General features: G+C 35.1%; 1 protein-coding gene across 1 annotated transcript in view; it reads left to right on the forward strand.

The window, feature by feature from the left end:
• The window catches only part of CBP (sarcoplasmic calcium-binding protein), a 68,979-nt gene that overhangs the window by 20,089 nt on the left and 32,018 nt on the right, over positions 1-16,872 (forward strand). Inside the window, exon 2 of the mRNA XM_072525527.1 lies at positions 15,302-15,451. Within this exon, the coding sequence (XP_072381628.1) occupies positions 15,302-15,451 (150 nt within the window). The remainder of the gene's footprint in view (positions 1-15,301; positions 15,452-16,872) is intronic.

A 16,872-nucleotide genomic window follows, 5' to 3' on the forward strand; every position in this document is an offset into this window, starting at 1 on the left:
AGTATTTTTTAAAGGCGATTTTTCATGTTTTACCGTTGATGGGAAACTTACGTAGTATCATTTAGATCGTCAGCATTATTTGCTATCAGAATTGCATCTAAAAGTACTAAACTCTTCCGATTCTGTCCTTTAAAAGACTTTTTCCTTTTTGCTTTCCTTTATATAAGCAATTTTGCTTGTTCATTTGAGCGTTGTTGCGTCTATGGCAGATTGCTACTCCATCCGAAGTTCTCATCTTATTACAAGTAATAATCACTCCATCTGCAAATCAATATTCTATAGATACTATGTTTTTGTAATATTAAATTTTCAACCTTTTTTTTAAAACGCTTATCAATACTGTTCCGGCTATTGTCCTGCCTTATGATAATGTGCTTGGTGACCGTTGAAAAAAAAGGACCATATATGCGATCCTAACCCTGCTCTAAAGGTCTAAAGTGACTTCTGCTCCATGATTATAAGACGATATCGTTAATATTCTTTGGCACATTTAAATCACCAACGTACATATTGCTGCATTATTGCAAATAATAATCAATCCTATTAGGATTATATTTTTTATAATTTCGTGTTGTTTATTTTTGTATCTTGAACACGTAATTATTTAATTATTTACCAGGTCGCTATAGCAACCTACATATTCAATGACACAAAAACAAATCATCAAGAGGTTCAAGGCTATACAAATTCTGCAGGTAGGTATAAGATCATGGAGGAATATAAATATCAAGCATTTTCTAAAAAAAAATTTAATGCAAAAGTAGACACAGTAAATCCTGTTCTGCGAAGGTGTGACCACATCTTCTTAAAACCTCTAAGCAATTTAATAGCTACCTATATATATGTAGTTAAGTTGCGTTGAGGTTGAACTTCAAAATCCACTCATCTCAAGTGCACCCTGTTAAGTCTTCTTCTTGTTCTTCTTTTTATATAGACATGACTCTGTTTGTTTTTCAATGTGCCTCCAGTAAGTTGTCGTTCCATCGTTTTTGTGTTCTTCCTACTGATCGTCTTCCTATTGGGGAACCGTCTCTTGCCTTCTTTACTACTCTATTTGTTGTCATTCGGCTCATATGATCGTTCCATTCTACTCTTCTATTTCTTGTCCAGTTCTTGATGTTCTCCACCTTGCATCTACGTCGTATATCCGTACTTCTAGCTCTGTCCCATAGTGTCTTACCATAAATTTTTTTAAGTGTTTTCATCTCTGCTGTTTCTAACATCCTTTTTGTCCTCTCTGTGTCAGGTCTTGTTTCTGTCGCGTATGTCATTATTGGTCTGATGACTGTTTTGTAAATTCTGCCTTTCGTTTCTTTCCCGATATTTTTCCATATTGTTTCATTTAGGCAGCCTTTTTTTTTTTTGGAGGTGGAAAGGTTCTAAACCAACCATGCACCCCCGACCAGTCGCCTACCAACTAAAAACCACCCCTTCTTCGGACAAGGCACCCCCGGACGAGTTCAATCGGTGAACGAAACATTGAGATGCCTTGTGCAGTCTGAAAATTTGGGAGAAAATTGTAAAGGGGTTCTTACCTAAAAACGATAAGAACCACTTAAAATGATATGCAGAGACGGTAATTGTGGGGAAACAAAATATGGGTTCATAAAAAGTGCAGGTGTGTTCAGCTTGACAAGGAAGGAATGTGAATTAAAAGAGGCATGAGGTCGTGAAAACTACGTACGTAATATAATTACAGATCTGGCTGTAAAGGTGCCGTCTATTCCGTCGTGCAGCCGAGCTGTAAAGAACTCATGACAGCGTATTATGTAATTTGTTACCTCAACCACCCTGTTCCTATCTCGCTCTTTCTAGCGTCTCCTTTTTCTTTATAATTTGCGTAATTATGTCGACAGTAACATCGTAGGATTCTTTGTTTTGCGTCGCTTTCTGTATCAGATTGTTGGGTGTTATCGCTCCTAGCCTTGATATTAGATTATTCCGTTCTCTTTGGAAAGTAGTGCCAGCAACCTACCAATGGTAAAAACAAATACTGCTCAAAGAAACAATGTACCCTGTTAAGTAGACGTACTTATATGATGACTTACACAAGTTCATGACTTTTTTGAACTTTTCTTATTAGTTTTTGAAGGGGTGTATCACTATCACGTCTATTATCTTCTATCTTTTCTTTCATTATTAGCTGTAGAAATTTATATCTGCATTGTTCAAATATATGTTCTAGGATATTTTGGGTATTTTGATAAATTCTATGGCTTATTGTAAATCTTTCATTGCTTATATTACAAGTCATGGGGATTTCGCGAGAACTACTACTTGTAAGCTCCCCGACAATATAATCTCGGTGAGATTTTATTTGACTCTGCTATACCTAGGACTCTTGTATCAAGGTGGCATGGACCCCTTCTGTAGCAACTGGAAGTTCTGTGGAAGCTGTCTTACTGTGGTGAAGGTTCGCGTGTAGGATCCTGATTGGGATTATTGATACCTATTTGGACAGAGACAGAGTCCGCAACCATGGCCGCACGCTTTTTGGTTTCCTCTACATTTTTATTTGTGATTCAGAAAAGTCACTCATTTCTGCGTCCTCTTTTGTTCCGTGTCTCCATGTGTGCCCGTACCATGCCAATACTATAATCTTCCAGAGTTAGCCAGCTCTCTGGGATATCACTTAGGCAACACTTTTTCACTTTTGCCTTGGTACTATGAGTACGAGAGTATTACACCTCGGTATTGGGAAGTGTAGTAGTCGCAGAACAAATCTCATCGTATAATAAACCAGTTGTACTTTGGATATTTGCGCGCGCGTGTTTATGTTTGTGTGTCATGTGTCTATCTATAGTCGCATATATGTCAATCTATAGTCGCATATACCCATAAAACTGTTCCTTATTAGCCATTAAGACGCACAGTGATAAAACGGCCTGTGAGTCCCTCGTGTACGCACGAATGAATCAATGTTCTGTGAGCGATTTAGGTAGGATTTTAGCTTACTAATTATAGGATTAGAACATGTCGTGCTTTTGTCCCTGTTTAGGATTCTTATTATCCTCTTCAGGGCTTGTGGTTGTTTTTATTGTGTTGTGTTGGGTGCACCTATGAGTGCAGCATAGATGGAAGTCTACGTGAGATGATTTTCTGAGCTGGAGGGATGAGGAGGTGACTATTTATCAGTTTTGCATGGATGATTTTCCAGTTTGAGAAGAAAAAGAAATACTACAAAAACTTTTTGTTAATTTATTTTTAGTAGAGGCGGGCAGGTATCATTATGCAATGAGATTGGAAAACCAACAAAACCCAGTTTCGCTTTGTTCGGGGTTAGGAGGTGGGATTTGGATGATGGGGGTGCGGAATTTCAATGGGGTGGTTTCGAGGCGATCTCTGTACTCGCATGGAAGTTCGGCGATGTAGGTTTGTAGTAGTATTGACGGTGGATACAGTTTTTTAATTTCGAGTTTGTGAACTCCGACGGCTAAACAGGAAGCTTCTAGGGTACCTTGGGCTCTACCCGTTGATGGTTTTGAGGGTAAAGTTCTTGTCCAAGATTTTATGATCTCGATAACTGTGGGGATATTTGGGATATTATGGATTGCGTCGGAAGGGAAGTACCACTCTTTGGAGTTTACCCTACGCAGGATACGGCGTTCGGTACTCAGTTTTGGTTTCTGAGATGTATTTAAGAGGCATTAGATGGTCAATTTGTACTCTACAACGGGTCGAATGTAGGTTTTATAAGTGCGGATTAGAGTTTTTGCTTGCATTTTACCAATCTTTTCTGCAAGGGGACCTAGAATATACTCTATTTTTGACCTGTTCTCACTGTTCAAAGTTATCTTTAAATCAGCATTCCAGTTGAGAGAGAATCCTGGTAAAAGGACTCCCAGAATCCCTCCAGCCTTTCACCCATTGGTTCTTCGAAGTATTGGTTTTCGACGGTATGTATAACGTTGGGTACCTCTAAAGACGATCGATTGTATCTTGTTCGCACTCAGTGTAACTCATTTATTACATCATTGTTCGACTACGTTCCCCCGTGCTAGGTTTAAGATCTTATATATCCAACAGATTAGGTGTTCAAACTGTATAGTTTTCCTTACGGAACATTCTTAATTGGTACAAAGCTTTTAAGTCTTAAGTTCATACTTCTTTGGCCGAAGTTGTTCTAGATATTTTCTCGTTTCTTCGTCAAATGAACATTTAACACTTTAAGAACTACATTAGAAATCCTATGATTTCCTACTTAGCAAAACTAAATTCAAATCTTTACCACTGCGCTTTCTACAAATTGCAAAGCGGTCATATTGATGACCGATGACCTGATGATTAGTCGACAAGGGAATCTACAATTTGCATTTCACGTGTCGTTCATCACGGCAAAAATTCTTAGTTAATTAATTTTTAGTACTCGACCGAGTAAAGAAATAAAACAGAAAGACGGTTTTAGATTTAATTTCAAAGCAGGGCATCTGCCATCCGCTTATACGTATTTCAACCTTATTATCTATCATCAGAGCGCCATATGCGGTTCTGAGCCCCTGTATATGTCGCTCTATTAATACCTAATAAGGTTGAAATACGTATAAGTGGATGGCAGACGCCTTGGATTGAAATTAAATCTAAAACCGTCTTTCTGTTCTACTTTAAGAACTCAAGAATTGATCATACATATTCAAAAACAATAAGACTATATCCCAGAAAGCCACATCAATAATTATACTTAACACAAAAACAAATAATCTTCTAACCCCTAGAATCTGTAGGTCTTCTTCCACATCATCAATCCATCTCATTCGTGGTCGTCCTCTGCTTCTTGTGCCCTCTGGTTTTGAAAATGTTAATCTCTTCGTGTATTCGTGATCTGACATCCTAGCAATGTGTCCAGCCCATCTAAGTCTCTGCACTTTAACGAATTTCACAATATCTGGATCGGTGTATAACTGATACAGTTCAAAGTTGTATCTTCGACGCCATAGCCCATTTTCATTTACGGCCCCAAAAATCTTTCTAAGAATTTTTCTCTCAAAAATACCATTGTCTTTTATCATTTTGAGATAAGATCCACGTTTCAGCCCCATATATCAAAACTGGTCTTATCAAGGTCCTGTATATATTAAGCTTTAGTGCACGTTTTATATTTTTATTTTTTAAATGTCTCTGGAGGCTGTGAACAGTTCTGTTTGCTATTGCTATGCGTCTTTTTATTTCGTCGCTTGTCGTGTTTGTTGCGTTTACTAGCGATCCAAGATATGTAAATTCTTTGACTTGCTCAAAGGTATGGTTGTTAATTTGAATTCTTTGTTGGATATTTCGAGGGTTTTTTCACAAGTCCTAATTCACTTGCTGCGTCCGCAAGCCTATAGTTTGGTGTTCCTCTCATAATATATGGCAGATACTCCCTTATCTGCTATATGGGGAGGCGTCTAATGGAGAACCAGCAAGCTCTCACATGGTTTGTAGAATAGATTTTTATTATCATTTTTTAATTTCTGTGTCTATCTTTTTCGTATTAAATGTCCTAAAACAAATTTTTAATTAATACGGTCACGTGGTTAATACTTGTTCCATTACGGTCTCTCAATTGCTATGTGTGGTTGGTTATTGAACAAGCAAATACATTGTATGAACATTTATTCAATTATTCATATTCGTTTCAATAGAAACATATCGCTTTCGAGGTTATATTTGATTAGTGCATAAGATAGAAAAATGGGTCAGTGAACTTCGTTCTACGTGCGTTTTCGTACGCAGACAACGTTACATGTACTGTCTGAATATTTGTTTACCAACAACAGTTTTGTAAGTGTTTATATAGTTACAGATTACTTTAAATTTATTCAAAAAAAGTAGGACACCTTTTTTACCTGTTTACCAAATAAAATAATTAAATTCAATATGGAGTTGTTTTAAAAGTTCTTTGTATATGATTAATTTCCGTATAACACTTATTCGTTTTCACATCATAACTAATTTTTTTTATATAAGAACCACATGTTTAATAACCTGTGAAATGTTTTTAGATCAGTACTGCATATACGTATGTAGGTGTATTAGTGGCCATTTTCGTTTTAACCTCGAAATATCATAAGGAAATAAATAATTCATAGGACAGTGATAGAAGCATGATACTGGCCGTGCTATTACCTTCTTTGTATACCTCAGGCCCAAGAAATAGCAGACTGCCTCGCTATATTCCCAAACCGCTCTAGCGGTATAATGGGGACTTTTTATGCTTTAGACCTTTTAGTTTTTGTCCGTATTTGTATCTTACGACTGTAGTCTGTAGTCATATTTGTGATGTAAAGGCTCCAGGTTTGTTATTTTCCAATACTTTCTAACTGATTTGTCTGGTTATGAATATATAAAGGCAGATATGTTTATAAGATCGGACGGAAGAAATCAAGCGAAGAATAATCCTAGCAAACAAATGCTATTTTGGACTGAGTAGACATATGAGAAGCAGAAACTTAAGCCAAAAAACAAAAATATCCATATACAAAACCCTTATACAACCAGTGTTGACATATGGGTCGGAGACATGGACCATTTCCAAGGCAGATGAAAATCTCCTGCTTATATTTGAACGAAGGATCCTGAGAAGAATATTCGGTGGCATCTGTGAAAATGGTGTTTGGAGAAGGAGGTACAACTACGAGATATATCACAGATATAAACATATATTTGGTGGTAAAGACGTAGTATTCTTTATAAAAATAGGAAGACTAAGATGGGCAGGACATCTGGCAAGATCACAGCAGAACAACCCTCCTAGAAGAATCCTTATGTCGCAACCTGTGGGAAGTAGAAGTAGGGGTAGGCCAAAACTCAGATGGAGGGATGGTGTAGATGAGGATGGTAGACAAATAGGCGCAGCAAACTGGCAACAGTTGGCAATGGATAGAACTGACTGGCGTAATAGACTTGGGAAGGTCGAGGCTCTTTTATAGGGCTGTAGCACCAATGATGATGATGAGATATGTTTATAAACAAATGGAAACATGATTTAGTGTTCACAAATAAAGAGAAATGGAAGGACAGTGGATTTGTTATGATGGAATTTCTCACAAGAGAAAATCAAGCTCTTCATAAGTTCGCGTAATAAGTTCGGTTACAAGAGCTGTTGGTGGAAAGGCCGGTTTGCAAGTGTAGGTGGTGCAAAAAAACAGATTACCAGCTTGGATATGGGAGATTAAGATAGTTAATTCAGACCAACAAACCTACGAGTAAAAATATATTCGTTTAATTTGTTTCTATTAAGAAAATGTTGAGTTGTGGGGGCCAACTGAGAGACATTTTTGATAAACATAAACACAAAGTTTACGTAGAGTGTCTTTTCTTTTTATTTTATTCTCTCTTATTAATTGTTTTCTGCTATTTATTATTGTAAAAATAAATATAAAGTTCCATGAACTTAAATATTATGCCTCTATCTATTAATGCGATATAATTATTATTCTAATATTAAATTTATAAATAAATTGTTCTTCTTATAATATTATGATTACTTTACCCATTATGAAATAATGGGGTTACATCAAGTCATAGATCAGCTGACTAGAATCACATCTAGTAGGTACTGCAACCCATTATTGATTATAGTCGAAATACCAAACGAAGATCGATTCATGATATTGTCGTCGAATATGTTGATTTTAGTGACCATGAGTTGTTGATATCTAAAATAAGCATAGATACTTAAAAGAAAGAAATTGTTTATAAAACTGTCAGAAACTTCAAGGCAATAATCCATACCATATTTTATGAAGAATTAATTGGTTAGAATATTTTTAATATTGAGAATATTGATGAGAAAGTTGAATTTCTTACTAATAATATAATATGCTTACTGGATCGTCATTCTCTATAGGTAACCTATAAAATTTCGAAAAATTATGCACCATGGATGAGTGATACTTTACGTATGAAAAGAGAAAGGGACAAAGTACTAAGTTCAAAAAAAAAATATACAAAATCATGCAAACTTGGGAGGAATACAAAACGATTAGAAATATGTTTATTAGCCGTTAGAAGAGAAATAAAGGCTTTCTATTGAAGAAAAATTGGATAATAAAAAGGGGAGAGATCTTTAGGATTCTTAAGAGCGTAGGCGCAAAATTTCGGGCCAGTGCTCTTTAAATGCATTCATTTTTTTCGAATCCTGAGAAAACTAACAAATATTTTTGAAAAATTTAAACGCAGAATGAAAAATTACATGATTACCGAGGGCCGAAAGTCCCTTAGAATAAACAAAAGGTTTCTTTTGAATGAGATATTTGAAATTAAAAATCACACTAAATTTTCTCTTTTTTTTTTCACCCCTGTAACTTATTAAAATAAACATTATAGAAGTTTTCAGGGACTTTCGGCCCTCAATAATAATGTATTCTTTCATTCTGCTTTTAAATTTTTCAAAGATACTTATTAGTTTTCTCAGGATTCGAAAAAAAGTAATGCATTTAAAAAGCATCGGCTTGAAATTTTGAGTCTATGCTCTTTAGCCCGACGGGATACTCAAATGACTACGCAACTATCAGAAAATTTAAGTGATATTTCTGCAATGAACGAATATTTTATAAGAATGAAAGAATAATGAATTAGAAGATGAGATGGATGATGAGCAAAATGAGAATAGATAGATTCAGTGAGGTCGCATTTGGCCTATTCCACTGCGACCTTTTTAGATCTATTATGGTCCCCTAATCCTACATTACATTCTCTAGCCTGACCCGTTTTAAAAGGTCTAATAGCTTCTAAACGGATCCTTCTATATAGCTCTTTGCTAGTGGCTTTTCCTCTCCTAATGTAAAGAACCGCACGTTTGCCAGGCTGTTGGACTGACAAAGATGATGAACAAAATGAGAATAGATAGATTCAGTGAGGTCGCATTTGGCCTATTCCATTGCGACCGTTTTAGATCTATTATGGTCCTCTAATCCTAGATTACATTCTCTAGCCTGACCCGTTTTAAATGGTCTAATAGCTTCTAAACGGATCCTTCCATATAGCTCTTTGCCAGTGGCTTTTCCTCTCCTAATGTAAAGAACCGCACGTTTGCCAGGGTGTTGGACTGACAAAGAATGTGCTCTGCTCTTTTTTCCTCTAGGTAACATAATCTGTATAGATCATTATCTGCCAATCCCATCAGATTCAACTGCCTATTTAGCTTACAATGCCCTGTTAACAGACCTACTATGGCTTTGACTTTTAATGTTCTATAATGAACAGTTTCGCCAGTCTTTGTTTTGGTGAATTTTTCCACCATTCCAGAGATTTGTGCGCTACCCACTTTCTTGTTACTGACTTTGCAACGCCGCAGAAGGATTCCGGTCCTATGAATGGCATTAATGAGCCTTGTTTGACTATTTCATCTGCTTTTTCATTGCCTTATGACACTCGTGCAATGGTACCCAGGCTACTGTAACCTTGCTACTGACTCCCAGTTTATTTAGGACTCCCACACAATCATATACTAGCTTAGAATTGACTTCAAGGTGGCAATTGAATGGTGCGTTCTTTTCTGCCTTTGCAAAATGCAAAATTTGTTTGTTTCCCTTCTAAATCGTACGCAAACGGTTATTGATGTTTTAGGGCATAATACCCGACATTAGAAAATTTTGTTGAAGTTAACTCGTAATTTTTATTGTTTGTAATTCGTTTCGATATTACACTATTTTCTTTTGTAGTCTTCTAATTAAATAAATTATGTTAATCAATCAAGCAGTAATTACCATTTTGTGTTTTAAAAATGAAAGATGTTGAGTAGGCCACTTTTTTCGCCGGTCAGTGTATATTCGAATTGATGTTGTTTCTTGTACCTTTATATTGGTGGTAGGTGTTATTTGTTTTAATGCTACAGTATTGTAGGCTTGCGTTTGATATTTTTGTTGTGTTCAGGTTAATTTTTCAGACTTCTATAATTTCTTTTGAAGCTTGTAGTATGTTATATTGCATTTTTGCCCACATCTTATTTACATATTTTCCTCGAGCAAGCAAGCAATTTAATTAAACCCAGTCTGTGAGACATGTTCACCCCTAAGAATTACGTTCGGGTGTAACAATTCATTGGAACGAGGTGTATTAACTAGAATAAAAACAGGAGTCACGTCTACCGCGCTCCAATGCTCCAGACCATCCCTTTCCACCCCATAGCACTCTGATGCGCGATAGGGGCACAACTATCAGCCAAATGCTCTTCATGTGGGAGTCCTGGGTAATAGAACTCCAACATGGTTTCCTAACTGAATTCAAAACTCAGGACAGCGCATTGTCGCTATAATCCTGTTATCTTACTCTGACTTATCCGCGAACTAAAATTGCTTACTTGGGCCTCAAATCTCCGCTCTGAGCTAGGCTCAGTTCGGCGACTTCTTGCTCAAGGGGTTGGGCCCTACGTGCCCGGGTTTTTAATGCTTTTTGTAATTATTTTTTTGTGGCTTGCGCCTGTTTTTGTTAGTAGTTTTTTGATTTTTTTGGTGACCGAAACCGTTTTTTGTGTGTTTTTTAGATTTTTTTTTTGTAGGATGCCTGAAAAATAAAATCAGAATTAGTGCATATTAGTATAATAATTATCTACTTAAAATTAACTGGGTTCACGCTGTACGTTGCGATTGTCCACGAGTTTTTTGAGCTACCAACTATCTTCTTGGTGCGTTGTTTTTGTTGTTTTTTGTAGTGTTTTCTCTCTGGTGTTTTGTTTTCTCTCTGGTGTATTTACTGATTTTCTCTCTAGTACGTTTGGTTTTATTCTACTATTTGTTGTTTGGGTCTCTTGTGCTTCCATCTGTGGAAAGCGTCGTACCTCATGATCTCTCGCAATATGTGACTAGGATGGTTCTCTATCTGTGCGAACTTTGTCCTTGCTTTTTCCTTCATTATATCAGTCACTCTAATTTGTTGTAATTCTCTGAAGAGGAATCTTTCTGCAACGTATCTCGGTACGTTGACTGTTTCTCTTAGGCTGCTATTATGTGCCGCTTGTATTTTCTTTTTTGTTGTGTTACATATGTGTCCCCATGCGAGAGCTGCATATGTTAGTATTGGAAGAATTATACTATTTATTAATCTTATTTTGGTTTTTATTCTGAGTTAGCTTTTTCTTCCTGCTATTCCTCTTATTGATGCTCTTCCCATGTTGGCTTTTTGTATTGTAGCGTCTACGTGTTTACTAAACGTTAAACCTTTGTCCATGATTACTCTGAGGTATTTTGCTTCGCTTTTCCACTCGATAGGATTGCCTTACACAGTCACCTGTTCTTCTGGTTGTTGGTGCCCTTTTTTGAAAAGTACAGCCTGTGTCTTTTCGGAGTTTATAGCGATTTTCCATTTTAAACTCCATTCTTCTATGTCATCTAGCGCTGTTTGTAAGTTGTTTACCGCTATGTCTACATTTCTGTGTTTGGCCGCTATCGCTGTGTCGTCGGCATAGGCCATAGAGGCTTAGTAATGTACTTGGTGTTCTAGCTATATCTGCTGTGTATATCGTGTACACTAGAGGTGACAGTACCGCTCCCTGTGGCACTCCGGCCTCCGGGTTCCCGAGTTCAGATAGGACTTGTTCTATTCGAACTCTGAAACTACGATTGCTCAAGTACGAAGAGATTAGTTTTGTCATTGCTCCGCTGTAGCCGTATCTTCTCATTTACATATTTTCCTCTGGATACTGGATTTGTCTCAAACTTTTCTTATAATCGTTTTGTATATTCTGGTCTAGAAATTTTATATTTAGTTTTTCAGAGTATTTAGTTGCTTTTTCTAGTAATAAATACTACAAGTGTGTGACCTGAATCTATTTGACGATGTTAAAGCTCGTAGTCGAGAATTTGTTTGTAGTTTAAATAATCAAAATCAAAAACATCAAAAAATATTCGATTTGTAATATTTGCTTTTAACCATTTAAACTGTTATAATTTAATAATAATATTGACGTAAAGATTATTATTATTAATAATTCAAATATTTTTTTAACATTTGGAATAATTTTGTTTTTGTTTCAATTCTACAATTCAACGTCCCTTGAGTCAACCAACCGTAAATAAATAAATTCACATTGTTTCGCCTTAATCCTCGTTTTTCGACATCCTGTATGTGTTTATAAGGCAATAAATATGTTTTGAGTTGAAAAATTTGTACTAAATAGTATTGCCGATAAGAACCAATGTTATCTAACCTAATTTTAAACTGTTATCGTCTATATTGAATTTCAAGTTTATAGTAGGTATCAAAATTTTGATAATACCAAAGAGTGTTTAACCAGTTTTTGGGAATTAAAACGATAAACTACTATCAAAAGCAAATTGTAGCTTTATATTCTAGTCAAATACACTAAAAGACGTTTCTGTATGACATCGCAGTTTTGTTAATAGTCCAGTGACAACAATTTCTGCTACGAATTCTTTAAAATTGCATCGATTTACTTGAAAGTTTAAAAGGAGTTGTACAATAACTCAAATAATAAAAGTTATATTATTATAATGCCGATATACGTTTTTATCTTGGGTTGAATGCCACCACTTCCCAGGGGTGTAAATTTAAAACGTCAAAATAATCTCAAAAATCGCTAAATAATCAAATTTTAACCAAAAAATGTAATAAGAAGTTTTTTGGTAAACCCAATTCGTTATTTTTTATTGAAAATGTCAAAAGACAAACATGTTTTTAACTGTTTTTCGCGAATAAGTAAAAAACCTTACGTTATATGCAAAAAGAAAACATTGTTATCAAAAAAAAGTTTATAAAAAACAAAAGATTCGTTTCTTTATTGTTTTAGAAGCAATATAAAGTGAGTTATAACTCCATGTTTCAAAGCTCCAAAATTTATTTGTAGACTTCAGCTTTAAATAGCTGAAAATCCAGCAATTTATCGGGGAAAACTTACACGTCATTTTGAAAGTAAGGAAATGTACCTTTAAAATAAGCTTTTAAAAAAGTCTACGACAAAAATTAAAAAAGTGTTATGCAAGTGGCAAACAATAAAAGTGTAGGTCATAAATTAAATCACGTATTCTGGTTAGTTACAGCCCTTTGAAGTTTTTATCGAAAACTGTTAGAAATTTTATATTGAAAATGGACATGTGGCTTTCTTATGGCAGGAATATCTTAAATAAAATAACAGTGAAATATGTACACCCCATAAAAATTGTATGGGGGTTTTGTTCCCTTAAACCCAAAAATGTTTGCCTACGTTCCAATTAAATTATTATTGTGGTACTCTTAGTTAAACACAATGTTTTTAAAATTTTTTTTGGCTCTTAGTACTTTTTCGATAAGCCAGTTTTTATCGAGATGCGGCTTCTTTTTTAATATGTTTCAAAATTTCTGAGTACCTAACAAAATGTAAAATATAAATAAATTTTCATATTATTACCAGGTCTCTATAATCTTACTTTACCATTTAAAACTATGTTCAAAATGACCTATATATTTTGGAAAATCATGGGCTTCTGACGAAATCGATTTGAAGCTTCGATGATTCTATTCCGTACTTTTAGTTCGTTCATAATTGGTACGGGATATACGTACCCTTTCATAAAACCACAGAAGCAAAAGTCAATTGGGTTAAGATCTGCACTTCTGGGTGGCCAAGAAATAGGCGCATCGGGGCCCCTTCCAACCCAACATCCAGGATACTGATCGAAAAGATATTCTCTTATTTCATTATGGTAATGCGCTGGAGCGCCATCCTGTAAAGACTACATATTTTTCGTGACTGCTAGATTGACTTCGCCTAAGTACTCTGGTAACAAGTTTTGTAGAAAGTGTAAATAATGTTCACCCTTTAAATTATTTGGAAGAAATACTGGCTCTATTAGGTTATTATCTGCAATTCCTGCCCAAATATTGACTTTAAAATTTCTTTGGTGATATAAGATTTTTTGCGTGGGGGTTTTCTTCGGCCCAGATGTGCGTGTTATGATGGTTCGTAATGCCATTTCTGTTAAAGGTAGCTTCGTCGGTAAACAAAATAGAATTAATAAAATTGACATTTTGTATGTTTTCCATTAAAAACCAATCGCAAAACCCCATTCCTTTAGGATAATCTTCATCCAGTAATTCTTGAAAGTGCTTGTCTCTCGTAAACGACGATCAATGGAAAGAAATAATCATCCGCCTGGTGTATTTCGATTAGGATATTTTTCTGCATACTTGCACAATTCCTTTGGCATTCACCTGTAATTACCAAATTACCAGTAATTATCTAAAACACTAATTTAGCCTGCTCAAACTTACCCAGAATGAAATGCATATCTGCCATTTCTGAAAACGTGTACACCATTGTAATAGAAAATTTAGTTTTTCTTAATAATCTTAAGTGCACAATAATTGGAATATTTATTACTTACAATATGTATTGTTGATGAAACTATTGAATACATAGTAACTGTAGCAACAAGTGTTATACAACCGACTACAAGAGAATTTTGAAAACATAATAAAAAAAGTAGCCTCATCTCGATAAAAACGGGCTTATGTAAAAAGTACTAAGACGCGAAAAAATTTTAAAAGCATTGTGTTTAACTGATGGTACCACATAATAATTTAATTGTAACGTATACAAACATTTAGGGGGGTTTAAGGGAACAAAACCCCCATAAAATTTGTATGGGATGTACAAATTTCACTGTTTTTTTTAAGATCTTCCTGCCATAAGAAACCACATGTCTATTTTCAGTATAAAATCTCTAACAGTTTTCGATATATTGGAAAAAATCGATTTTCATTTTGTAACTTCAAAGGCCTGTAACTTTTTTTATGTGCACATTTGTACTAAGGTAAGTTAGATTCAATCGAACTATTTTTGGTCCCAGAATAAGTGATTTTAACTTTGATATGTAACAAATTTTTAGAGCATCTTGTGCGAGTGCAAAACTTTTTGCAATATTAACTTCTAACTACATAATCCTCGTTTGGAAAGCAACGATATATCTCTTTAATCTTAAAAGTTCTTCGATGACACATCCTGTATAATATACCAATGTTAAAAATAGACCAGAGAATGAAATTTATCTATTTTAGTATTTCATAAACTTTCCCTAAGCGAAAGAAACTTAGAACCTGTCTAAGTTTATTTATAAAACTTGTTCGCATACCAAACCTTTTTGTACTTTTTGATTTCTTAATCACCGGTACTAAATGAGTCTAGCCATTAATTTTTTTATTAATATTGTTTATATTATTTTTTTATTGTCAAGATTTCTCCATGATCTCTTGGTCAATTTTTGGTAGAATTATAAAGAGGACACTGCTTTTTATAGTAACATTTTTTATCCGTTTAAAATATCAAAAGCACAAAAATTGCTGTACAATCATGTAACCCTTTAGTAATGAAATATTATATTTTTTTCAGAGTTGCAGATGTGTTCCCGTGGCAGCTGTTAATTTTAACAATTCTGTAGTAGCTAGAAGTTATAGCAAACATGCAAAACACACACACGCAGAAAGGAAATATCAGTCAGACTCAGAATCAGACAGTGATCTGGAATGGATTGGACACAGAGTAAGTAAGATAAACTGGACATTCATAATGTATTGTGTATTATGGGGAGTTGACACTTAAAATGTATTTTATTACATTATTCATACGGCTCTCGCTACCATTAAAAGAGGAGTATTCACTCATCCCAAGTATCTACAGTATCAAACAGATTAAGCTGTGGGGGACTATTCCGAGTTATAGCCTACGTGACCCGGTATGCTGGAGTAACTCACAACACCTTTAGTACTTACAGTAAAATTTCGATTAACCATCACTCTTTTGTGAACCGGCAGTGCTGTCAAAGCAAAACAAAAATTTATAACCCCTAAACTTATGTTCCATAATAATGGCAAATGTCTTTGAAACGAAGAAAAACAATGGTAAACAGATCAGTTATTCGTAAGCTTAAGGAATAGTTTAAATCCAAAGTTATTTAGTTGATAGTTTACGCAAAAGCTGCCGGCAATCAGAGGTTAACCCTTCTACTGATTATAAAATCACAACAACCCCTTTCATTGAAAAGTTTAAAGATCGGTGTTTTACCTACTGAGTATTATGTTCAAAGAGCGGTTGGATGGATCAAACTATTTTTTGGGGTTGGTTTCACACACGTTTGTGCCTCAAGTTAGAGCATCTTTGCTGATAATTTAATTAACAATACAAGGAGCTGATGTGCCTTTTCTAGGCCTGGAAGCTTAAGCAAAAGAAGGAAATTCTTGAAATGAACAAGAAAAACATTAAATTGGCAACAGGATTTCTTCCTGGATACAGCCATCTGAGTTATTACCTTATTGAGAAACTAGACGGCAGGAACTGTCGTTTCTGAAAAAAGAAACTGTAAAAGATATACTGTGTGATTGGGGGGGGGGGGGGTTACACATTAAATTATTATAGCTTACATACGCAGGGGCAGAAGTCCCTATTATGCCCAAAACCAAAGAAATTACATTAGTAAATTACAAAATTACAAAATAACAATTTTTGGTTTAAAAGAAAAACAATATTTTAAATATAATATAAAGCGGTCAAGTCTGTTGTTAAACACGTTAGTAGAGGGAGTAAAGACAATTTCATCACTAAGGTTATTCCAGCTCTCAAAAACTCTATTTGGTAGAAAGTTCTGTCTTGATCTTGTAGAAAAATTTTCTTTTTTAAGTTTAAACTGATGACCTCTGAGGCGTTCATCTTGACTGATGGTAAACATTTTATCAGACTCCACGTTGTCGGCGAAGTTCAAATAAGTTAGGTTAGCTTTACTAAGGCTGTCTGCATAAGAAGGTCTTCTCGGTCCCAAAGGAATTCCAGTGGCTTTTTTTGAATGTTTCCCAACAAAGTTTTGTCTCGAGCCAAATCAGGATACGACGTTGGTCCAGCGTCTTCAAGAATGGGTCTTACGTAAAGAGTGTAAAGTTTACAGAAGGACTACATTGAAACGAATTAGA

The sequence above is a fragment of the Diabrotica undecimpunctata genome, chromosome 3, assembly GCF_040954645.1.
Source record: "Diabrotica undecimpunctata isolate CICGRU chromosome 3, icDiaUnde3, whole genome shotgun sequence".
In the NCBI taxonomy this organism is placed as follows: domain Eukaryota; kingdom Metazoa; phylum Arthropoda; class Insecta; order Coleoptera; family Chrysomelidae; genus Diabrotica; species Diabrotica undecimpunctata.